Source organism: Gobio gobio (genome assembly GCF_949357685.1).
Source record: "Gobio gobio genome assembly, chromosome: 10".
Classification (NCBI taxonomy): domain Eukaryota; kingdom Metazoa; phylum Chordata; class Actinopteri; order Cypriniformes; family Gobionidae; genus Gobio; species Gobio gobio.
The window spans coordinates 8667185-8693559 of record NC_137116.1 but is presented as its reverse complement, the minus strand read 5'-3'; the positions used below and the strand labels follow the sequence as shown (position 1 = coordinate 8693559).

General features: G+C 39.1%; 1 protein-coding gene across 1 annotated transcript; it reads left to right on the top strand.

The window, feature by feature from the left end:
* The first annotated feature begins 3117 nt into the window (after positions 1–3117).
* creld1b (cysteine-rich with EGF-like domains 1b) lies at positions 3118–26366 on the top strand. The gene is made up of 11 exons (XM_079826594.1): positions 3118–3256; positions 8078–8204; positions 12351–12433; positions 13401–13511; positions 13812–13903; positions 14764–14943; positions 15028–15123; positions 20925–21008; positions 21078–21173; positions 21253–21393; positions 22937–26366. Exons 2-11 carry the CDS (start codon positions 8088–8090, stop codon positions 23155–23157), a joined length of 1221 nt encoding a protein of 406 aa, XP_079682720.1. The 5' UTR covers positions 3118–3256; positions 8078–8087; the 3' UTR covers positions 23158–26366.
* Positions 26367–26375: the final 9 nt, after the last annotated feature.

The window sequence follows — 26375 nt, the reverse complement described above, 5'->3', positions numbered from 1 at the left end:
GAGAGAGAGAGAGAGAGAGAGAGAATGAGAAAGAGAGAAAGAGAGAGCCAAAGAGCAGCTCTCTCTAGAGAAAGCCGAGAATCAAAAGAGAGCGAGCTACAGTTGAAATCCTCTTTTATCCTCTTCCCTGATGTCACCAAACTCAAATATGACTCTTTTAAAACTGACCAATCAGACCAAACCGTAAGACGTTTGAAAGTAACCAATCAGACGAAACTTCCCCCATTGAATCAAAGGTGTAAAAACCTTTTTGCCATCCATCCATTCTTTTGTCCTTCTAACTCCAACTGGCCCCTCTGATGGCGTTAAGGGGGAGGAGGTTGAGTCAATTTCAAATATCTTGGTCACGACGATGGCTGCTAACAGGAAAGCAGATGATTTTGTTCTATTTCAAAAATCTTTGATTATTTTCCACCTTACACCATCGACAGGCGACTCCCTCACACGTCCCGGTTCCATGGTTAAAATAGCAATTTTCTCACAATTTAAAAATAGCTGGAAACATTTGGGATATTGTAAGTACTCAACTGGCCAAATATATAAAAAAGTTTTACTGCAGAAATGTTACATAGTGCACCTTTAACTACGCAAACTACGTTTACAAGCTGTTTTAATATTGACGTCTTTCCGCGGTTGAAACACTGATTGACACGACATGATACGTTTCAGTAAGTGTTAATGTATCCTCAACAAACCTTAAGATATTAACTCATGTTTATTCTTTAGGAATAGGTGATCACAGTAGATGATCGCGTTCACGCATGCTTGAACTGACACGCCTATATCAGTCACGTCACATTAAAGAGCGTCAAAACAGCATTTATTGTTTGAATTTCGTGATAAAATGGACTGAATACTTAATATGTTCATGTGTGAAGTCGGGTTGATGTTCCGCGCGTAAAACAAGCCGACTGTTAACTGTTAAAGATTGCATTCAGAACCGTTCGGTAGGCTACACACGTGCACCGAACTGAAAGCCCTGTACCGAAACGGTTCGGTACGAATACGTGGACCGTTACACCCCTAGTAGTTTCATGTTAAATAACCCTTTGACCACTTCTGAGGCCATTATATAAAATATTTTTATCACACACATAACACTTTCTCACAAAATACGATGTGCATTTTGTAGCATTTTTGCTTTTGACGACCCTTTGTAAGGTGAAGAAGGCTTGCATTATCTTTTAAGTTTAAGCCATTTTGTTTCAATTCTCAGCCGCTTTTCCCAAGCATGACATTATTTTTGATTTCAAGCTTAGAATTATGACCAGTGACAGAAGAAAATGTAAACATCTGTGGATGTTTTACTACATCCAAACAGTGACAGAAAAATTACAGATTTTGTGAAAAAGTGCATTTATATGTAAAGTTAATTGACATTAAATGGGGTATTTGAACATATTTTTAAATGCTGAATGCATGCGGAATACTTCCTGATACATGTATATATACTTTTTTATTTTCTGTATGTGATGGAAATACTGTTATTTTTTAACTCAGCATCACCAATTAAGTAATATTAGGCCTTTTGTTACGAATCAGCAGAAAGATTGTTATAGACAAGTAAGCTTTTTGCCTGCAAAATCTCATCTGAATGTTGCTAATGTGACCTTTAGACAGGAAGAAACCGTTTGACACATGTACATGAATGTTGATTGTGCAGAACATTTACTGATCAGAAGTGCTGTGAGAGTTTAGGTGGCGGTTTCAGATACAGAACTCGGTCTGACATTGATGTAAAAATGTATATTGTATGTAAATATGTAAACACACCTTATTTCAAGCTCAGAGTCTGCAGGATGGGCCAGAGCTTGTTTTACACAAGGGAAAACCACAACGGACTCCCTCTTGAAAACCTGAAAACAGACTTTTGCAAGATTGTGAGAGAAGTCACTTTCTTCTTTTGACTAGTGCACAATTACATTTCCATGCCATATACTGTAAAGGCACAAAGTCTATATCTAAGTAACTCAGAAGGTAATAAGCTATATCTCTTATATAGGCTGTAACTGTAAGGTTTTCAGTCAGATTGCAGGAATGATGTCTTTTTTTTCAATACTTTTTTGTTTTGTTAAGTTGTGTGCCTATACAGTAAAAAGTGTGACAACTTGCCTCTATTTGTTTTTGTACACTAATGTTCACCATACTGTGATATTTTTAATGAATTAAACTGCGGGTCACAGTGTTAAAATTGCACTGTGTAGCCCACAATGTTCTGAAAAGGCAGGATACAAATTATATTCTAATTATACACACACACACTCACACTCACACACACACACACACACACACACAAAATAGGCTTAACATTATGAGCACTGACAGGTGAAGGTAATTTTGCCAGAAATGCAGAAATAAGCCGTAATATTGTTTTATTTGTTACTTTTTGGTAGATTATAAATGTATAATTTATATTACATTACTACTAGTACTGTTACTACAAAAAAAAAAAAAGATCTCTGGGGGCCCCAAAAGTGTGTGGGCCCTTAGGATCGTCCTAACTCAACTCCCCCCCCCCCCCACCCCCCCCCCCCCCCCCCTTAGCGCCGCCCCTGGCCCCACCTTGCAACTTACAGGACTTAAAGAATCTGCTGCTAACATCTTAGTGCCAGATACCACAGCACACCTTCAGGGGTCTAGTGGAGTCCATGCCTCGACGGGTCAGGGCTGTTTTGGCAGCAAAAGGGGGACCAACACAATATTAGGTCATAATGTTATGCCTGATCGTGTGCGTGTGCGAAAATAAAATAAAATATCATATGTCACAAAAGACATAAAAAGGAACACATAGGTATCATTATAAAAAATACAAGACCAGCCACAGACTTCATTATAACAATGTAAAAAAGTAATTTGAGCAAGTAACTTTGAATTATTATTTATATGAAAACAATTCCATTTCTTAAAAAAAAAAAAAAAAAAAAAGGGATAACAGGTTAGATGTTTTGTATTCTGATATTATTAAGGCGGGGCTATGACGACGCGATCCGCGCCTTTCATCTTGGCACACGGCGGTCTGTGATTGGGGCACTAAAATCCTTCTTTAATACTGATTGGCTGTTCACGCAAGGAGGCGGGACTTGAGCGCTCAGCTGCAAAGCACACACAGAATGAGCTAGAAGAGCGAGCGCTATCGCGGACGGCGGTGCCTGAGATGTTTAATGCAGCGATATAACCGCTCCTGAAACGCACCCCGAAGACGTCTGTCTGTGGGAAAGATTTGGAGGCTGTTTACTACCCAAACGCAACCTGTGAAGTGAGTATACAGAACATAAAACAAAGCATCTTGCGTCAGTATTCAAATGAAAGAGCTGGTGAATGCAACGTTTCAATCCAGTGTCTCGCCTCAGGATCGCCGGAGAAACATTGTTGCAGTTTGATTAATCCAGTGTAGGTGGACCACATCGGTTATTTGAAGACTTGAGCTGTGATGTTGCATGAATAGATGAACTCCAGCAGTCAGTCAGTGGCCTACATACATGCAGCATCAGCATCACTCGAGTCTCGACTGAAGATGATCTCAGATCAGTGCTGCCCACAAACAGGAAGAGGAACTGATGCTGGGATTCAGTGCATGAAGGATGAAAAATCTAATGTGTGTGACTACAAAACCAGTCAGTAAATTTTTTGAAATTGAGATTTATACATCATCTATATATAAGCTTTCCATTGATGTGTGGTTTATTAGGACAACATTTGGCCGATATACAACTATTTGAAAATCTGCAATCTGAGGGTGCAAAAAAATGTAAATATTGAGAAAATCTCCTTTAAAGTTGTCCAAATTAAGTCCTTTGCAAAGCATATTACATTTGGGATATATTTACGGTAGGAAATGTACAAAATCTTCACCGCTCATCTTCATGGAACATGATCTTTACTTTATATCCTAATGATTTTTGGCATAAAATAAAAGTGGATAATTTTGACCCATACAATGTTGGCTATTGCCACAAATATACCCGTGAGACTTATGACTGGTTTTGTGCTCCAGGGTCACATATTAACGTTTTTAGAAAAGCTGTTGTTGATGCCAAGACTGCCTTGCACATATGATAATATAGCGACACAATATGGTTATGCCATGTCATATTAGTAATATTATCCTTATATTGTAATAATTTCAAGCTCAAGTTGTAATTGCTGCCTAACACTGTTTAACGGTTTTCTAGTCAAAAAGATTTAATCAGCAAGAAATCTATCTGTGTGAGTGCAGAGCCTCTATAAAATTATTTTAAAGGGGACTTATTATGCAAATTTCACTTTTATATTGTTTTTAAACATAATTGTGTCCGCAATGTGAACACAACCACCCTATTGTGGTAAAAATCCATCCATTCCGTTTTTTATTTTGCCATAAATCTGAAACTGTCTCAAAATGAGCCACTCAGGAATGTGCTCCACTGTGACGTCACACATGCTTAGGCCTCGCCCATGACTGATGGTGGACCCCGCCCTGTTAGCTTAGCCCCGTCCCTCTGTGAGTTGTACACAGTCTGCCACGTTTATCTCGTCGCCAGGGCATTCAGTCAGAAATGTGTTCTTATTAAAGCTACTAAAATTATTCAGTCAAGAGCAGAGAGTGATTTTCTGTTTTTCTCTTGTTGTTTGACTCATATTTATGAATTTGACAGTTTAAGCGCAATAAGACGTGAAAGAACTTGACGGGACGCTCCGTCTGACACACAGCATTCTGTGCACGTGCTTCGCTTGTGTGTGCTCAAAAAAACAATATATCAGAAGTTTAGACTGATATGACTTTAAAGGAACACGCGACTTTTTGGGACTTTATCTTATTCACCGTATCCCCCAGAGTTAGATAAGTCCATACTAGGGATGCACCGGTTGACCGGCCAAAAATCAGAACCGGACGGTTTTTGCTTCTAGCGCGCGATTTCTAGCGCGGTTTTCTTTGTATTTATCTGCCGATTTTTCCGGAAGTGTGCCCGCGTGCACATATGCCTATATTGCAATCAGTCGCGAACATGTCACTTGTGTGTTACAAATGGAAACTGGAGAACTGAGGGAAGAGACGAGATACGCTGAAGGGAATGAAGAGCCGCTTTCCTGCGCGAGCTGAAGTTGCGCGAGCCTACCTCTCCGCGCCCTGCACAAGTGCAGATAGTGAGCGTTTGTTCAGCTCAGATTCTCACGTGTTGGATCGGATGAGAACGAAACAGACTAACTTGTGACAAAGCCGAAATACTTCTTTTTGTAGCCTAAAGTAGAACATGTATGCACTTTTGAAATTAAATACTATCAGTTTTGTAGCCTATAGGATGATCATTTTTATTTTACCATAAAATTGCATTGACTTAATTTGATTTAAAAAGCACCTGCTGTAGCATCTTAGTTTTTTTTTCGTTGCACTAAACAACAACAATTGTTTGGAACAATTATATACTTTGGTTTTATTTAATTTCACAGGTAAAGGTTTTTTTTCTTTACACTGAATTTAAAAACAAATGCTGATTTAAGTAAAATCTTTGTTTGAATTGCAGAATATGCAGTTGTTGCCTTTAATGTCACCTTTTAGCCTTTTAATTTCCAATTAAATTTCCCGTTAATTTCAGATTGTGGACTTGTTTTCATTAGCCAAAAGCCAATTTAGCCTGTTAAATACCAAATAAACATCTTGTTCATGTATACTTTCATCCTTTTATTGTGTAAAAAAATAAATAATTCGGAAATCGGTATCGGAATCGGGCAGTTTTCTTGAAAAAAAAAACGGTATCGGAATCGGCCATGTAAAATCATGATCGGTGCATCACTAGTCCATACATATCATTCTCATCTCCATGTGTGCTATAACTGTCTGACGCGCCCCCGCTAGCCTAGCTTAGCACAATGACTGGAGGTAAACGGCTCCAGCTAGCCTACTGCTCAATAAGTGACAAAATAACACCAACATTTTCCTATTTACATGTTGTGATGTGTATAGTTACATCGTGTACTAAGACCGACGGAAAATGAAAAGTTGCAATTTTCTAGGGTGATATGGCTAGGAACTATACTCTCCTTCCTGCGTAATAATCAGGGAACTTTGCTGCCGTATCATGAGTGCAGCGGTGCAATGATGTTACGCAGCGCCTGAAAATAGGCTAACTTCCGTCAACATACCCAACGTGACAACCTGCGTGCACAGAGAGTGTGCTGGGGACTATTTTCAGGCGTTGTGTAATAGCATTGCGCCGCTGCACCCATGGTACAGCAGCAAAGTTAATTGATTATTACGCAGGAATGAGAGTCTAGATATAAGAAAATCACAACTTTTCATTTTCCGTCAGTCTTAGTACACGATGTAACTATACACATCACAACATGTCAATAGGAAAACGTTGGCGTTATTTTGTCACTTCTTGAGCAGTAGGCTAGCTGGCTTTGTGCTAAGTTAGGCTAGCACTGGGTGCGTCAGACAGAGTTATGGCACGCACAGAGATGAGAATGGTATGTATGCTCTTATCTAACTTGGGGGATATGGTGAATAAGCTAAAGTCCCAGAAAGTCACCGTGTTCCTTTAAAGCAGCACTAGGTAGGTTTTGCTCTCGGGGTCCCCCTACAGTTGGGAAACAGTATTGTCCTCTACTACTGTCGTAAACTCTGTCATTCTACATCGGTGGATGCATCGCACGTGCATTTGTTGACATGACAACCATGATAGCCCTGAACACTGCAGGAGTTCACATGCAGGTGTTCTGCTTGCGTCGCGTGTGAAATGTCTTCATCCCAGGTAACGTTACAGTGGCATATGTTTCAGCATGTCATATGAATATCATTTCATGTGTTTTATTTTTTTCAAACGCCAAATGATCGCGATGCTCACGTTTACAAGCCAGCGTCATTATAGTAGCCTAGTCTATTGGTTCCCGTTTTACAGAATCTATATGATACTTCAATTCAATGTTTGAGTGGTAGGTAATATAACCATATATCGTCAATATTATAATATCAAGCTACCATAGATGAATCTGCAAATTTGAAAAATCGATTTGCATTATAGCTTGAGGCAAGACAAATAAACCAATATCACAGACATGTTAGGTATCCTAAAATATGATTTTGTACAACTTATGTATTTACTTGCAAGAATGTAGCCCCTCCTCCTTCAGCTCACGCCAACGAGCAAACGCTGGCCCAATGTTGATCCTCGTCCTGCCTTTAATCCGATCACTTTCTCGTTTCCTCTTTTTGCTTTCCTCCGACAAAACCTTTGCTTTCTTATTTTTCTGTGCTGCTTCGGCCATGACTATAACATTCGGCAAACAAATGATAGTTGGGCTCGCACGTCCGAATTTAAGGAAGTGGGGGTGGTGGTGGAAGTGACGTGCCGTAAAGCAGTCGAATTTTGTAGTTCTTTTTTTTCTCGGGTTACTACCCGAAACCCGAAGTTTAAAAGTACGATTAAAAACGATACAGACTCCGTCAGGCTGTGGCAGAAGCGTCATTCAACCTATTGTACGTCGATGTATAATCACAAGAGGTTTGAAAATATATAATAAAGGTTGAAAAGTTACCTAGTGCTGCTTTAAAACGTATGAGATAATAAACTTTCATGATGATGAAGAACTGCAATGTCACGTGAGCGTGAGCGCAATAGAGATGATCATCAACACCAAACAGATGTTTTAGTGTTTGACAGAGTATCTGAGGCACTAGCAGTACAGGCTCCGCCCTCTTCTGGATAGGGGGCGGAGCAGCAGCTCATGTGCATTTAAAGATACATGCACGAAAACAGCACGTTTTTCCTTCCACTCAAAAATGGGCTTTTACAACATGGTATAATAAATTATCTGTGGGGTATTTTGAGCTGAAGCTTCACACACACATTCCGGGGACACCTGAGAATTATATTGCATCTTGTAAATAGGTCCTCTTTAAAAGTCCTTATCCAGTAATCACATACTAACGGAAGTGCATTAGTTGAATCCTTGTGTGCAAAACATTAAAACAAAGTACCATGACAAGCTCTTACCATCCTACAGATGGAGTGAGATGAGTGATTTGGAACACCAGCCTTCATAAAGCCCTTCCAGTCATGGATTTGTAATGAAGCCGTGTTGTGTTGTGTGTGTGCAGGACGGACGGGATGTGGTGGTCCTGGCCCCTGGTGTCTGTGCTGGTTCTCTGCTCTCTGCTGTCGGTGGGGACCGTGAGAACCGCACCCTGTCAGACCTGCCGCAAGCTCACTGACCGCTTCATCCAGGTGTGTGGCACTGACTGTGTCTGTCATGTGACTGTGACTTAAACATACACTCACCTAAAGGATTATTAGGAACACCTGTTCAATTTCTCATTAATGCAATTATCTAATCAACCAATCACATGGCAGTTGCTTCAATGAATTTAGGGGTGTGGTCCTGGTCAAGACAATCTCCTGAACTCCAAACTGAATGTCAGAATGGGAAAGAAAGGGAATTTAAGCAATTTTGAGCGTGGCATGGTTGTTGGTGCCAGACGGGCCTGTCTTGAGTATTTCACAATCTGCTCAGTTACTGGGATTTTCACGCACAACCATTTCTAGGGAAGTTTCTACAAAGAATGGTGTGAAAAGGGAAAAACATCCAGTATGCGGCAGTCCTGTGGGCGAAAATGCCTTGTTGATGCTAGAGGTCAGAGGAGAATGGGCCGACTGATTCAAGCTGATAGAAGAGCAACTTTGACTGAAAGAACCACTTGTTACAACCGAGGTATGCAGCAAAGCATTTGTGAAGCCACAACACGCACAACCTTGAGGCGGATGGGCTACAACAGCAGAAGACCCCACCGGGTACCACTCATCTCCACTACAAATAGGAAAAAGAGGCTACAAATTGCACGAGCTCACCAAAATTGGACAGTTGAAGACTGGAAAAATGTTGCCTGGTCTGATGAGTCTCGATTTCTGTTGAGACATTCAGATGGTAGAGTCAGAATTTGGCGTAAACAGAATGAGAACATGGATCCATCATGTCTTGTTACCACTGTGCAGGCTGGTGGTGGTGGTGTAATGGTGTGGGGGATGTTTTCTTGGCACACTTTAGGCCCCTTAGTGCCAATTGGGCATCGTTTAAATGCCATGGCCTACCTGAGCATTGTTTCTGACCATGTCCATCCCTTTATGAACACCATGTACCCATCCTCTGATGGCTACTTCCAGCAGGAAATGCACCATGTCACAAAGCTCAAATCATTTCAAATTGGTTTCTTGAACATGACAATGAGTTCACTGGACTAAAATGGCCACCACGGTCACTAGATCGCAACCCAATAGAGCATCTTTGGGATGTGGTGGAACTGGCCTGGATGTGCATCCCACAAATCTCCATCAACTGCAAGATGCTATCCTATCAATATGGGCCAACATTTCTAAAGAATGCTTTCAGCACCTTGTTGAATCAATGCCACGTAGAATTAAGGCAGTTCTGAAGGCAAAAGGGGGTCAAACAAGGTATTAGTATGTGTTCCTAATAATCCTTTAGGTGAGTGTAGATAACTCAGAGAGCATTCAGTTCGGTTTATTCATATGGAAAACAAAAAATGCAAAATAGGTGTGTACATCCAAAACACAAATTGTGCTCAGACGCAGGACAACAAAACAACAATAAACGGAAAAGGTGCAAAAGTGATGCCTTGGAAAATTGACATCTTCACCTATAATTCAAATATTATGAAAAATATGTTAAAGATTTTGAATGTATAGAGAGCAACAGTCGGTTCCAGAAGTAAAAACTTAATTCACTTTCTCCATAGGGAAATTTATTTTTAAGGATAACAGTTTTACTTTATTTTACATTATGTGTACTTACAGTGTTTTTTACATTTTGAACCTTTCTGTTTTTGTATATTTTTATATTGACTTTGCGTGAATTTGTATTCCCATTATTTGTTTTCATGCTTGTGAAGCACTTCATGTATGAAAAGTGCTATACAAATAAATGTTTATTATTATTATTATTATTATTATTATTATTATTATTAGTGTAGTTACCAAAGAAAGTACTGGGTAATATAAGGTAACCACATGGGTTAAGGTTCAGGGTTAGAACCTAATTATTAGCCAGATATTGTTATTACAATAATAAGTACATAGTATGTACATGCTACAAGGTTGTTAATCAATGGTATTTGCTTCTTCTTAAAATAAGTGTTTAACAGAGGAATTCCTGGTGAAAAACTACATTACCCATGATGCTGTGCAGAAAATTCCACCAATCAGAGAATCGAATAAAGCAAAACACCCCAAAAGATCTCGTTAGCTCCGCCCACTCCCATGAAGCATCTCCTTATGCTTTCAAAATACTTCAATATTTTAATATATTTGCATATTTTGCTGTAAACTTAAAATATGTTGTAAAATGTCTTTTTAATGTAAATGTACAATTTCTTTATACATTACGTAAAAAATATATACATTACATTTCTAAAAGTCTCTTCTGCTAACCAAGCCTGCATTTATTTGATCAAAAATACAGAACAAACAGTAATATTGTGAAATATTATTACAATTTAAAATAAATGTTTTCTAGTTTTAGTGTAATTTATTCCTGTGATCAGAGCTAAATTTTCAGCATCATTACTCCAGTCTTCAGTGTCACATGATCCTTCAGAAATCATTCTAGTATGATGATTTGATTTATTATATTCTATTTTGAATAAATGCTGTTCTTTAACTTTTTATTAATCAAAGAATCCTGAAAAATCATACGTTATAAAAATCTTAAGCAGCACAACTGTTTCCAACATTGATAACAAATCAGCACATTAGAATGATTTCTGAAAGTGCGTGTGACGTCACAGGAATAAATTACCCTTTGAAGTATATTAAAATAGAAAACCATTATTTAAATTGTAATAATATTTCACAATATTACTGTTTTTTTCTTTGTTTTTTCTCAAATAAATGCAGGAGAGACTTCTTTCAAAAACATAAAAAATAGTTTCCAAATGTTTGACCGGTACTGTCTGTGTGTGTGTGTGTGTGTGTGTGTGTGTGTGTGTGTGTGTGTGTGTGTATTTATATATATATATTATATCTAGTGTTTGAATAATTTTTGGTTTGACTGTGTGTATATATATATGTGTGTATATATGTGTGTATACACACCTATATACACACATATATATATACACACAGTCAAACCAAAAATTATTCAAACACTAGATATAATATATATATATATATATATAAATACACACATATATATATATATATATATATACTGTACACATATACATACATACATAAATACAGTCAAACCAAAAATGATTCAGACAGCAGATATATTTCACTAGTTTGTGCAGGACACTATAGTTAATTTATGTGAGTGAGGAGAGCAAAATAAAGAAAAAAGTTTCATACAGTGACTACCAGTAAAATTGATAAATATTTGGGAGAAAAATGATTCAGACACTTTGACCTGACCATGTTTTGCTGAAGTGTTTTTTCTCTAATTGCTAATGCCACCTTTGACACCTCAACAAAATGAAGCATTGCTTGGTCATTGGTCGACCTAAATTGGTATTATCTAATTGTGTAGTTAAATTAAACAGCTGATTGGTTGATTGTTATCCATTTCATCCCTTTCTATCCAAGTTATCTGACATTATCAAGATGAATTTGTTCTGACACAGTTAAGCTCTGAGTTCTTGTCATATTTTATTAACATTTTCTAAACTATAGCGAATAAACTGTGATAATGTGAGGGTTTGTGGAAATGTTGAAATCGAATGTTGAATCAATTTTGGTTTGACTGTGTATATATAATCAACATTTGTGAATGAGTAAATGAGAAATAATTTTTTGTAAAGATATTTCTCCATCGTTTTTAATTCAATTATGCTGTTTGCAAAGCTTCATGGGATTGTAGTTCTTTCTCTCACTAAAGCTGTTCACTGTCACGTACTTTTGTATTTTTATATGTTATATAAAATATAGAGCTTATAATGCTATAACGAAAACTTTTTATGGGAAAAATGACTGGAAAAAACAAACGGCATTGAAAAAGTGTGCAGACACTAATGCATTGTATTATAATACGCAATATTATAATTTTGTCCATGCTATCATATAAACAAATTATGAACACATGCAAAAATGAGAGAACCAACACAATATTAATAACTGATTATGATGTAGTCAATGTTTGTCAGCTTTTTGTTTTTCTATGCGTTTGTTTTGCATTTTAAAATCAAACCTGGAGCTGTAGTTTGCCCTTTTTTGCCAAATCATTTAGTCCGATAAATACCGTTACTAAGAGTTTAGTGTTTGTTATTCCCTCATATTTAATATTTCAAACTTTTATTGGTTCATATTTTGATGGTTTCAACTAGTCAGCTTTACCTGTATAAAGTGTACCGACTGTTGTTTCAGGGCTTGGAGCGAACAGCCAATAAGAATTTCGGAGGCGGGAATACGGCTTGGGAAGAGGAGAAACTGGCCAAATATTCACGCAGGTAAAGATGTTTCTCGGTCCTGCTGTAAGTGTGACGTGTTTCAGACTGGAGGTTTGACTTCCATATAGTCAAGCCCGAAATTATTCATAATTCTGACTTAAAGTTACTTTTATTCAACCAGCAAGTTTTTTCTTGATTAGAAGTGACACAGGCGTCTCCCAGAAGATAATAAGACGATGTACAAGAGGCATCATTGTGGAAAAAATTATTACTCATCTTTTATTTACATTTGAACAAAAAGTGGCTTGTCCAAAATGATTCATACCCTTCTCAATAATCAATAGAAAAGCCTTTATTGGCTATTACAGCAATCAAACGCTTGCTATAATTGCTGACCAGCTTTTTGCATGTCTCCGCTGGTATTTTTGCCCATTCGTCTTTAGCGATGAGCTCCAACCCTTTCAGGTTGGAGGGTCTCCTTGCCATCACCCTGATCTTTAGCTCCCTCCACAGATTCTCAATGGGATTTAAGTCAGGATTTCTTCACCACTTTTGCTGTGTGTTTTGGGTCGTTGTCATGCTGAAATGTCCTCTGCAGACTGCCTGATGTTGTCGTTGAGAATTTCGATGTATTGCTCCTTTTTCATGGTGCCGTTTACTGTGATTACCTTCCCTGGTCCACTGGCTGAAAACATTTGTACCTATTTGGAATGGTATAGATCTTTGGATTTTCCCATAGACTGGGACAGTTTGCAAATGGTATGAATAATTTTGGACATATGCCACTTTTTGTTCAAATGTAAATAAAAGATGAGTAATAATTTTTTCCACAATGATGCCTCTTGTACATCGTCTTATTATCTTCTGGGAGACGCCTGTGTCATTTCTAATCAAGAAAAAACTTGCTGGTTGAATAAAAGTAACTTTAAGTCAGAATTTGCCATGGGAATGAATAATTTCGGGCTTGACTGTATATGATCAAAATGTTCCAGGCTTTGTTTAAAAGCTTGTGTGTGTCTGTGTGCAGTGAAACGCGTCTGTTAGAGATCGTTGAGGCGGCGTGTGACAAATCCGACTTTGAATGCAACCGTCTGCTGGAGCAGATAGAGGACCAGGTGGAGACGTGGTGGTTTCACAGGTGAGAGCGCTTGAGTTACTATCACATGAAGCACAAACTCACGGCTGATTAACTCAAAGCTTGTTCACTCGTGGAGTTCGTTTCCAGTCACACTCACTGACATCTTCAACAGAGCCGAATCCACTAAGGGTCCGTCCCAACCCACACACTTGCGGTCTTTGCACTTGACCACTTGTCCACTTACAGGACGTACTTACATGATGTATTTCCGGAGAGCTTTGAGCTGTAGAAAGTGTTTGTAAAGTGGGAAAGATATTGTGTCTATGAGAAAGTGTTGTGTGTGTGTGTGTGAGGTTACAGACAGCAGGAGTCTCCAGACCTGTTTGACTGGCTGTGCATCGAGGAGCTCCGGCTGTGCTGCCCACCTGGGCACTATGGACCTGAATGTGCAGGTGAACACATGCTCACACAGGCACACACACACACACACACACACAAACACACACACACACACACACACGCGCGCACACACACACACACACACACACACACACACACACACATGTTGGGTTTTCATGTTTTATGGGGACTTTCCATAGGCGTAATGGTTTTTATACCGTACAAACTGTATATTCTATCCCCCTACACTGCCCCTGCCCCTAAACCTACCCATCACAGGAGACATTCTGCATTTTTACATTGTCAAAAAACATCACTTAGTCTGATTTATAAGATGTTTTCCTCATGGGGACCAAAAAATGTCCCCACAAGGATGAGGATTTTGGATATTGCCATCTTTGTGGGGACATTTTGTCCCCATAACGTAGGGATTACCAGTCCACACACACACACACACACACACACACACACACACACACACACACACACACACACACACACACACACTCTGTATAGTATAAAGCACTATATAAATAAATGTGACTTGTAAAATTGGCCCCAGGCCATGTAATTTGAGTGTCTCTGCCTTGCGGCAACTCAACTAATATAATATTTGCTCAGATGCACCAAACTGGCGGATCAGCTTTCCCTTATTTTCCACAGAAACAGTGAATGGGTTATGTTGACTCCGAAAGATACAGTTACGCTTCATGCTTGCATGTTCCTGTATCATATTTTTTATGTTTCAAACACAAATATCAATAGAGAAACCTGTTCTTATATGTACTTGTGTGTTTGTCTGTGTGTGTATGTCTCTGTGTGTATATAAATGTGTGTGTGTGTGTGTGTGTGTGTGTGTGTATGTCTGTGTGTATATATATATATATATATGTATGTGTGTGTGTGTGCGCAGAGTGTCCGTCCGGCCCTGGAGGAGTGTGTGGAGGTCTGGGCCGCTGTGAGGGTGAAGGCACACGTCTGGGAGACGGAGACTGTGTTTGTGACCCGGGATACTCCGGCGCTCTGTGTCAGGGCTGTGCCGACGGATACTACAGAGAGAAGAGCTCCAATCACACACAGCCGCCCTGCTCAGGTGACCCGTCTCACGAGCGGACAGGAATTAGACAGAATTTATATGTGAGGAAATTAATTGTGTGATCTGTCTTGTTTTGGGTAGCGTGCCATCATTCCTGTAAGAAGTGCAGCGGTCCACAGGACAACAGATGTCAGGACTGTAAGCCTGGATGGATCCTTCACAGCAACAAGTGTGTGGGTGAGTGTGTGGGTGTGTGGTTGTGTGTGTGTGTACATTACAGCCTCATACATCATGAAGTTCAAACTGAGTTATATGAAGCTATGAAACTGATTTGGAAAAAGGTTTGAACAAAAGTCATATTTGTAAAAACTGGGTTTTTCCAATTCAAACTACCTGACACTGTCTGTGTTTAATTATCACTTTCCTGTGGTTCAAACCCATATACAGGATTTTTCTCTCATATTTATATCAAACGATATAGTTAAAGGTCCCATGATATGGATTTTTTTATTATTTTTATAATGTTTCCTGAGGTGTACTTATATTGTTAGTATGATTTTTACATCATAAAATGTCATAATTTAGAAATAAAAGGCATTTTTCTATCCTGATTTTAGCCCTCTGGCTTGAATGCTCTGTTTTAAGGGGCGTGTCTGCTGTGAGACTTCAGTGAAAACGCCCACTGCTGTGATTTGGCTGACATCTTAGCATTTGAAATGCGTATTACACGTGGAACCCCTCTCGAATACTATTACTACTTTTTTTACTATTACAGTTGTCGAGATGAACGAATTGTGAAAGTGTTGATTATAGCATTATTTTGAGATCTTTTCCCATCACATGAAAGGCTGCAGTGAGTATTGAGTACACATGCAGTCTGTTGATCATGTGAATGCAGTGATCTCGTCATTGCAGTGCTATTTCTCTCACAAAATGCTTTCACCCCAACTAACAGCAAACACGACATCGATATGAATACAGTAAGAGCTTCGTTGTGCAACATAACAGTGTCATTCATTATAACGGGAGTTTGGTCAAGTGTGCAGATACTAGGGATGCAACAATACAGTTAGTCCACGGTTCAATACGTACCTCGGTTTTCAACCACGGTTTTCGGGTTCGGTTCGGTTCTGATGGCTTGTCACATCAGTTTTTTGCTATTCTATTTTAAGCGACAGGAACAGCAAGAGGTTAAGGAGAAAAAATACTATTTTTTTCTTTCTTTATTTTACAAGAATTGAAAAACCTGACTTAAACTTAAAACTTTACTTATAAAAAACCTTGTACACATTCCTAGTGTATTGTAAAATATAAAATAAATATATATAAAGATTTACACTGGCAGCTCAGAGCTGTACAGCAGCATTTAAGTATGAAATTGAATGAATAAATGTAAAATTAAAACACTACATAGACTTCAATATAAAATATACATTGATTCTTATTAAAGCTACTGTATTAAAGTTTTTCAGTTAAGAGCAGTGAGGGATTTTCTCTTTGTCTTTTGTTGTTGTATTAACTTTAAAGGGATAGTTCACTCAAAAATGAAAATTCTGTCATCGAGAAATGAATACAGGTTTGGAACAATATTAGAGTTAGTAAATAATGACATTATTTTAGAGGTGAACTGTCCCTTTAAGGACCGCGTGTTCACTAGGCTGCCTGCTGTCAATTTAAGACCTGCGTGCATCTAATATAGGCTACAGACACGCCGATTTTGCTTTCACTTTAGATAACTGACTGTGTTTGTTTATCTTGTGTGTATTTGACCGTATTAGCGGAGTAAGATTACTTAGTCCAGTAATCGCGTGTTTGACAGGCGTTCAGTGCGCACGCTCGGAGAAGCGCATGTTAAAACAGTGCATATGCACGCAAATGAAGGCTGTAAAATGCATGCAAATAATGAACTTTCGTGATTGTGAATTATAGTGTTCCGTGAGTATAACTCTACCACTAACGTGTAATGTGAATGTATGTCGCGTTGTTCAGTATTGGGATGGAGACAAATGATAGAATTTGTATAAAAATAATTAATTAAATGCAAAACCGAAAAACCGCAATTCACAAGCGCGTATTGAACCGTGAATGCTGGACCGAACGGTTCAATATAATATTGAGTATTGTGGCATCCCTAGCAGATACACTCGCGACGTGTGATTGACAGCTCCGAACATTATAAAGAGAGTGTTCTTTGATCGCTCTATGTAGTTTAACACACTATAAATAACCGATTTGTTTCATGCTACTAAGAGAAACAATGTGAAGTTGATCGTTTAGTCACTGGCTTGATTCACTGATGCATAAACAGTATTAAACGATTTAGAAAGAAAGTCTGTGAACTTGAGTGATTAGCTACACATCAGAAATCACAGATCAGGCATTAATGAACACTGTTACTCACTGTGTGTGGCGGTGCTGTCGAATCCATATCATAAAAGTCTGTTTGTAAAGCCTGTGCTGACATTGCGACTGAATTATAATGTAAAAAAATAAACTGAATCCATTTTCTCTAAATTCTCTGGGCGGGCAAAGCAGAGAAAGGGGAGGTAACCTTTCCCCGTATGACGACATATAGGGAAGATTCCAGATCGGCCCATCTTAGCTTTCATTTTCTTCCCCAGCTTTCATACAGCCAGGGCTTGGTTTACACCTATCTCCATTTCTAGCCACTGGTGGTCCATAGACAGGCTAGGGAAGCTCATATTAATGTTAAAAAACCTCATAAAGTGACATTTTCATGTCATGGGACCTTTAATTAATTACTAATCACAACATTTTCAATGTTTTTCACTTTAAGATAATGGTCCAGATTATTAGTAGTTCCGGCAGAGTAACACTTAGTAATTAGTGATGCATTTAATGAGTTTATTGAGAGTAAAACTGATGATTGATTACATCTCAGACACACAATAATGTTCTTTATCATTTGTAAATTGTTAATGAGGCTAATTTCCTTCAGTAATTATTGATTACCTAATAATCTCCTAAATTTGACATTACTTCTACTGATTAGTTCAGCTTGTTTCTATATTAGTTAATAGTAGTAGCTGAAGTGTTAGTACTAGGGCTGGGTAAAAAATATCGATTTCTCGATTTTAATCGATTCTCACTTTTACAAAACAATATCGATTCTTAAATCCCAAGAATCGATTAGTCATCCTGTTTTCAGTTAATGAATGAAATAAACATTGTAGCACACCTCCCATCCAATAAATCGCAATAATCTTTGTGTTTTATTACTACTGATATGAAACAAAGTCTCAGATTTCAAATGACGTCTTTTTTTTTTTTTTTTTTTTTTTACAAAATTCAAAAACATAAATACCGGTTTGGCGCTGTGGCGCGAGATCGCTCTGGAGCAGCTCAGCTTAAGAGAACCGGCAGCGCGGAGCAAACATGAACGGATCTTCTCTTCCGCCTTATTCCAGTAACAGCGCGAAATAAACATGAAGGAGCTTCTGAAAGTGTGTTAAAAGATACAGGACAACTTACCGAAATCTGTATCATGTCACATAGAATCGCTCAATCAGTGTTTCAACCGCGGAAAGGCGTCAGTAAAACGGCTTGTAAACAATGTCGTTACGTCACATTTACCTCAGAAAAGCCATATCCAGTGTCCATAAACTCGTTAGTCAGCTAGAAAAATTAACTCTAGAGAGGAGCATTTTGCTAATTATATGCACCACACTACATAGGATATTCATTGTGATGTTCTTCTATATTTAATGCATGTATGAATAAATCTGGCAAGTTTTTATGACAGCCACCATTTAAATGTTTATATTCCAAAAACCTAATTGTAGTAGAATTATGATTATGTAATTGTAAAGTTAATATTATAACTTTATTATATATATATATATATATATATATATATATATATATATATATATATATATATATATATATATATATATATATATATATATATATATATATAAAAACATAATTTAGTGTCATTTAAGTTTGTATACAAATCTGTTAAGTTGTACCTTCAATATTAGTAGGCTAATGTAGTATCAACTGACTCCCATAGTTTACAACATTAGTTCAGAAATATGTTTTCTTTGAGAACATTTTCCATTTATTATACCTGATACATATCCAAAATAATCAATATTGAATTGAATCGAAACAAATCGAAAATCTAATCGAAAGCTTGTTAATCGAAATCGAATCGAATTGTGAAATTTGTGTCAATACCCATCCCTAGTTAGTACTAGGGCTGAACGATTTTGGAAAAAAATCTAATTGCGATTTTTTTTAACCAATATTGCGATTGCGATTTAATATGCAATTATTTTTTAAACTCTTTATCTTCTGTATTATTCAACAATACATCATTGTATAGTAATGGTGGAAATCTTTAATTGGTACCTCACGATCCGATTACGATTCTGGGAGTCACGATCCGATTCCAAAACAATTCTTGAACTTTTTCCTTATTAATTAATCTTATTAATTTATTAAAAACTTAAAATATTTTTTATTATGATATATGTAATTATAAGCTTTTTAAAATAACTAGGACATTATAACATTTTAATTAAAACAATTGCATGTTAATAATTTTAAATATATAAACTAATATAGCTGCAAAACATAAGCTAGTAAATCATAAAGAGGAACAAAAAACATTTTACAAGCAATGAACAAAGAGTGCTTTCAGTATTTAAGAGTGTCTGAACTGTGAGTGATTTTTCTCTCTCAGCTTTACTGTTGTTTGATTATTAATCATGACATCATCATAGACAGCGGGAGACCTGCATTCACACTAATGCACAGATCTCTTTTGAAATATAAGATGTTTTTGCCCTGTCTGTTTAATTCATTATGAAATTACTGACGGTGTTTACATTAATTTTGCGTCATAAAAGCATTTTGAGACTCACACAGACGCGTGCTCGCGAGCACTCTTCACAAAGCGCCGCGTGAGCATTTGAAATGGAAAACCTTCTGTCAGTGAGTTACTTATTTTTTAATATACAAGCACACTGCATTCCTAACGACATGAATGAAGCCTTCGTTGAGCGTTTGTAAGGAAAATACCGGCGGGCGAGAACACACCGTAAGCGTGACATCAAAGCTAAGTTTCTCACAGCGCTTATCCTGTGCAAAGAAGCCTGCGAATGTCATTGCGATTCGCGCCGTCAACCGTTCCGGACGTTATGAAATATTATTTTATGGTTCGTGTGTGATTGTGTGTGTGTGTATGTGTGTGAGAGAGAGAGATAATGGAAGCAATCAGAATACGGGTGTTTCTAAAACACACGCAGCGCCACCGCGCACCTGCAGTTAAAATCTAAGCTCAGAATCGATCCAGAATCATTGGAGAGAGAATCTTTTCTCCCACCTCTATTTTAGCCTATAGTATGAACATCACAATATTAGATAGATCAAACACAAACAGTTTTTTCCCCTTTTAGGCCAGGCATATATGTGTAATGTGCCAAGTTGCTTCTTCTGCAAACTTTACTCTCGCGTGTCACGTGACCAGACTGTAATCGCAGCCTTTGCGGTTAGGAAATCGTGTTTTATCATATCGCGATATTATCGCAAATGCAATTAATCGTTCAACCCTAGTTATTACTACTCATTAGTCCTGCATTGCTTCCTGTATAGTTACTAATTAATGACAGACCATTATTCTTAAGAGTTACCCACCTTTATTGTTCTGAATAAGCGCCCTCTAGTGGCCGAACTTACATACTGTGCCTTGAAAGGGGCAAATATTGCCCCATAATGGAAAAGTTCATTTCTGTCACTGCTGTGAACAGACCACAAGAATGTGAAAAGCTCAAAAACCAGCACAAAATATTGTCTACTCTTGACAAAATCCCAGAAAATATTGAGAGACCTTTTTTGTCAATATTGCACACCACTACCATTTAAGGATGAGTGAATAATGATCTTATTATAACTAATAATCTTATTATTATAGCTGAATAAGATGAGCTGCATTCTGCCTTCTGTCACCAGATCAGTCCCAGTTCTTTATCACCGTCTGTGTGTGTGTGTGTGTGTGTGTGTTTCTGCAGATGTGGATGAGTGCGGCACAGAGTTGGCTCGCTGTCCTTCTAACACGTACTGCTTCAACACCGACGGCTCTTATGAGTGCAGAGGTCAGTCTCACACTAATACTCAGTAATGCATTGGTGTGTTTGAGTGTGCTCTGATGTGTGTGTGTGTAGGTTGTGATCAAGCATGCGTGGGCTGTATGGGGAGCGGACCGGCTCGCTGTAAGAAATGCGCTCGAGGCTTCAGACTCACTGGAGCAAAGTGTCTAGGTAAGACTTTTACCAAGCTTATTTCGATTTGATGCTTCTGTTGTAATGATGATTGGAAATCTCTCGCTGCCTTCGTCAGACATCGACGAGTGTGCGGAGAGAGCCATCGCCTGCCCTGGACTCAATGAGGCGTGTGTTAATGAGGAGGGCTCGTTCCGCTGCGAGTGTGCGGAGGGATTCATCCGGCGGGACAGCATCTGTGTGGAGAATCTGCCACCTAGTGAGTGCAACGTCACACTAAAAGGCCACATACACACTGCAGCCAGTTCACCCTTTAGTGCTTAATCCTGTTCTGTTCACACACAGTTCAGTCATTTACAGGAGTGAGAATCACATTTGCAAACGTTCGTCCAGTCATTCGTGTTGCCAGATCTTGCTAGGAAAAACTGCAAACTGCAAACAAAATATTGTATCTAAAATGTTGGTGTCTTAACTGCCTATTTTTGCGAAAACAGTTTCATGGCCGGTAAAAAATATTTATGGCTGGTACATTTTCTGAAGTTACCGGCCATTGGTAGGTGTGACAAAAAGTTTGTTTTACACCCTATTTTGCCTGCTATATACACTCACCTAAATGATTATTAGGAACACCTGTTCAATTTCTCATTATATGCAATTATCTAATCAACCAATCACATGGCAGTTGCTTCAATGCATTTAGGGGTGTGGTCCTGGTCAAGACCTGAACTCCAAATTGAATGTCAGAATGGGAAAGAAAGGTGATTTAAGCAATTTTGAGCGTGGCATGGTTGTTGGTGCCAGACGGGCCGGTCTGAGTATTTCACAATCTGCTCAGTTACTGGGATTTTCATGCACAACCATTTCTAGGGTTTACAAAGAATGGTGTGAAAAGAGAAAAACATCCAGTATGCGGCAGTCCTGTGGGCGAAAATGCCTTGTTGATGCTAGAGGTCAGAGGAGAATGGGCCGACTGATTCAAGCTGATAGAAGAGCAACTTTGACTGAAATAACCACTCGTTACAACCGAGGTATGCAGCAAAGCATTTGTGAAGCCACAACACGCACAACCTTGAGGCGTATGGGCTACAACAGCAGAAGACCCCACCGGGTACCACTCATCTCCACTACAAATAGGAAAAAGAGGCTACAATTTGCACAAGCTCACCAAAATTGGACAGTTGAAGACTGGAAAAATGTTGCGTGGTCTGATGAGTCTCGATTTCTGTTGAGACATTCAGATGGTAGAGTCAGAATTTGGCGAAAACAGAATGAGAACATGGATCCATCATGCCTTGTTACCACTGTGCAGGCTGGTGGTGGTGGTGTAATGGTGTGGGGGATGTTTTCTTGGTACACTTTAGGCCCCTTACTTCCAGCAGGATAATGCACCATGTCACAAAGCTTGAATAATTTCAAATTGGTTTCTTGAACATGACAATGAGTTCACTGTACTAAAATGGCCCCCACAGTCACCAGATCTCAACCCAATAGAGCATCTTTGGGATGTGGTGGAACGGGAGCTTCGTGCACTGGATGTGCATCCCACAAATCTCCATCAACTGCAAGATGCTATCCTATCAATATGGGCCAACATTTCTAAAGAATGCTTTCAGCACCTTGTTGAATCAATGCCACGTAGGATTAAGGCAGTTCTGAAGGCGAAAGGGGGTCAAACACAGTATTAGTATCGTCTCCCTAATAATCCTTTAGGTGAGTGTACGATGCCAATTTAGATGTCAAAGCACGAGTGTAACCTGTGAAGAAAGACACGCTCTGTAACTGCTCCGTTTGTGTCTTCGCAGTGGGTCCTGAGAAGGGTTTGTTTGACGACATGACGGATGACGAGGTGCTCGTCCTCCAGCAGATGTTCTTCGGCGTGGTGATCTGTGCGCTTGCCACTCTCGCCGCCAAAGGAGACATGGTCTTCACCGCCATCTTCATCGGCGGCGTGGCTGCGATGGCGGGATACTGGCTCTCGGAGAAGGGCGACCGCGTGCTGGACGGCATCCTTAAAGGACGCTGATGGATCGAGGGACTCCGACAGGGTGACGCCACTGGAACGTGAAGCTCCGGGTTCAGTCGCCACCGTGGCTCTAGGGATGCATGTCAATCAGGGACGTTTGGGACGGGGCCGCTGTGGCAGTGCTGCTGGGTAATGATGACGACGCTGCTGCTGAAAAGCTCATTTAGAACACTGTGTTTCAACAGTTCAGCTGCTGCTGTGTTTATGAGACTCCACGCGGTTAGTGAATGGATATGGAGACGTAGGCAACCCATTCAGGTAGAAGAAGTGTACATATGATGGCATGGACATACTGGCACTCTTGCAACATTAAAGGAATAGTTCAGCCAAAAATGAACATTTCCTGATTGTTTACTTACCCCAAGGCCATCCAAGATGTATACGACTTTCTTTCCTCAGCCGAAGAGAAATGAAGGTTTTGGAGGAAAACAAATTATAGTGAAAAACATTATAAATGATATACTTTTTAACTACAAATGTTGGCCTTGGTCCATCTCTGCGATGCTTCTCCATGAGACGGTTGAGTTTATGACATTTCACATGACACATGCATGTTGGGAAAGTCACACGTGAAGAAGCAGTGCTGTCCAAAACAAATGGTTGTTGCTGTTTATTAGTATTCATTTCAGTTTATTGCTAAAAATGCTTTTTAATTATAAAAAATGGGGCGGTGGTTGCGTCACGCATGGCCTCGCCAACACACGCGTCACACGTGTGGCCTCGCCAACACGCAAGCATCACACGCGTGGCATCGACATCACGCAAACGTCACACGCATGGCATTGCCATCAAGCAAACGTTACACGCATGGCATCGCCAACACGCAAACTTCATGCATGGGATCGCCATCAAGCAAACATCACACGCGTGGCCTCGCCAAAACACAAGCATCACACACGTGGCCTCATCAACACGCAAGCATCACACGCATGGTATCGCGAACAGCACACGTGAGGCATCGCCAATACATAAACATCACACGTGTGGCCTTGTCATCACACAAAAGTCACACGCGTGGCCTCGCCATTACGCAAACTTCACATATGTGGCATCACCAACACGCATACATCACACGCATGGCCTCGCCAACATGCAAACGTCACACATGGCCTCGCCAACACGCAAATGTCACACGCATGGACTCTCCAACACGCATACGTCACACGCATGGCCTCGCCAACTTGCAAACGTCACACATGGCCTCGCCAACACGCAAATGTCACACGTATGGACTCTCCAACATGCATACATCACACGCATGGCCTCGCCAACATGCAAACGTCACACATGGACTCTCCAACACGCATACGTCACACGCATGGCCTCGCCAACAATCCAACGTCACACATGGCCTTGCCAACACGCAAATGTCCCACGCATGGACTCTCCAACATGCAAACGTCACACATGGCCTCGCCAAAACGCAAATGTCACATGCATTGCCTCGCCAATAAGCAAACGTCACACTTATAGTCTATTTACAGGATAAAGAAATGACAGGAAAAGGTTACTGTGTGTGTTTGTTTCTGCAGAACATTCCTCTAATCTGGTAACAGTTTTTTTATTTATTTTTATTTTATTTTTTATATCATTTTAATGTAGGGATTTAAACTCCTTTTACTTAGTAACTTTTTTGCACATAATTTACAGCACAGACATACCCTTACGGAAATTAACCATGGTTTTATTATAGTAAAACAATGTTTTTTGGCATATTGATTACCATTTGTATAACCACACAAATACCATATAGTTAAACTATGAATTTGAAGTAAAACCATGGTTCATTTGTGGTTACATTGAATAACTACAATAACCCTGTTGTTTATTATTATTTTTGTTTGTTTTATTGGATGTAAAACCATGGTTAATTTATGTAAGGGTAGATATATTCACTTTGTGTGTTTTCATAGCACTCATCTGACAGGTTTGTTTGAAGGACAGCATTGGACAGGATGTGGAATAGTGTTTTTTGTCAATAAAAAAAAAAGGGCCTTTTATCTGATTAATAAAAAAAATAACCGTTAGTTGCAGCCCTACACGCGTGGCCTCGCCAACACAACTGTCTCGTTGTGGTGCTTTGCAGAGATGGACTAAGACGAGTATTTTTCCTGAAGACCCTTATTGGTCAGCTGGGGTCACGTGGTGCCCTTTGAAGATGCCTAAATATGGATTTTAGACTGTCAAAAATGCTCTACATTGAGCACCATTCACTTGCATTAAATGGAGAAAAATCCCGGAACCTTCATTTCTCTTCGGCTGAGGAAAGAACGTAATTTACATCTTGGATGACCCAGGGGTCAGTAAATAATCAGGAAATGTTTATTTTTGGGTGAACTATTCATTATTTATATGTTATTTACATCCCATTTATACATGGATACTGTATTTATTTATAATAATTGTCCCAATGCGTGAAACACTAAGATTTCAGAGGAGATTATGAGTCGATGCAACATTCCCAGATGCATGAATGCAACACTGTGCAGTGTGTTTGCCTGTGTGTGTGTATGTGCGCGCGTGTGTTTTATGGCAAGTCATTTGATTCGTTTCAGCAGGGTTCCCAGAACTTTACATTTCTTTACTTTACATTTTCATGATCACTGGATAAATTTTTTCCCCCCAATCTTTTTGATTCAAGACCAATTTGAACTGGTTCAACTGAACAATTGCAAATAAGACGTCACTGTGGCTCGCAAGTTTTACACTCACAAGCACAATACCGAGTGCTTAAAAATGCTGCAACTGAGAACAGCTAGAAAATGTACCAAAATGTCCCGTCTTAGAAATTTCCATTCATGAGTATGCTGGAAATCCCCGTTTTAAAACGAGCCACTGTGTCCAGGTTTTCTTCGGCCGTTTAAAACAGGGAACCCCGTTTTAAATATGCAACGGGAAGAATGCAGTAATGAAAGTGATTTATCTCTTCACCCTCGGTGTGTTCAGCACACGTGGCCTTCCAGTCATGTCTTTAGTTTCAGGACAGCGTTGATCTGTGTTTCTGCATGCTTTAAATACTTCATCACAGCTTCTATTTATCTTGTCTGTCATATTTATGTTCTTCCAGTGTGAATATGCCCTATAATGATTGACAGTTGCGACTGCGGGCGTGAATTCTGCCAGCCTTAATGTGAATTATGTTTTAAACTGTTTTTATCATGTGTTGTTAGGGTGGAGGACACTGATTTCATTAAAAACTAATTTAATTGACTGGCTTG

Coding starts and splice junctions, on each gene's coding strand:
- creld1b (XM_079826594.1), top strand. CDS start 8,088: ATGTGGTGGTCCTGGCCCCTGGTGTCTGTGCTGGTTCTCTGCTCTCTG. Junction 13,512..13,811: donor GAGACGTGGTGGTTTCACAG/GTGAGAGCGCTT, acceptor GTGAGGTTACAG/ACAGCAGGAGTCTCCAGACC. Junction 21,174..21,252: donor CACTGGAGCAAAGTGTCTAG/GTAAGACTTTTA, acceptor TGCCTTCGTCAG/ACATCGACGAGTGTGCGGAG.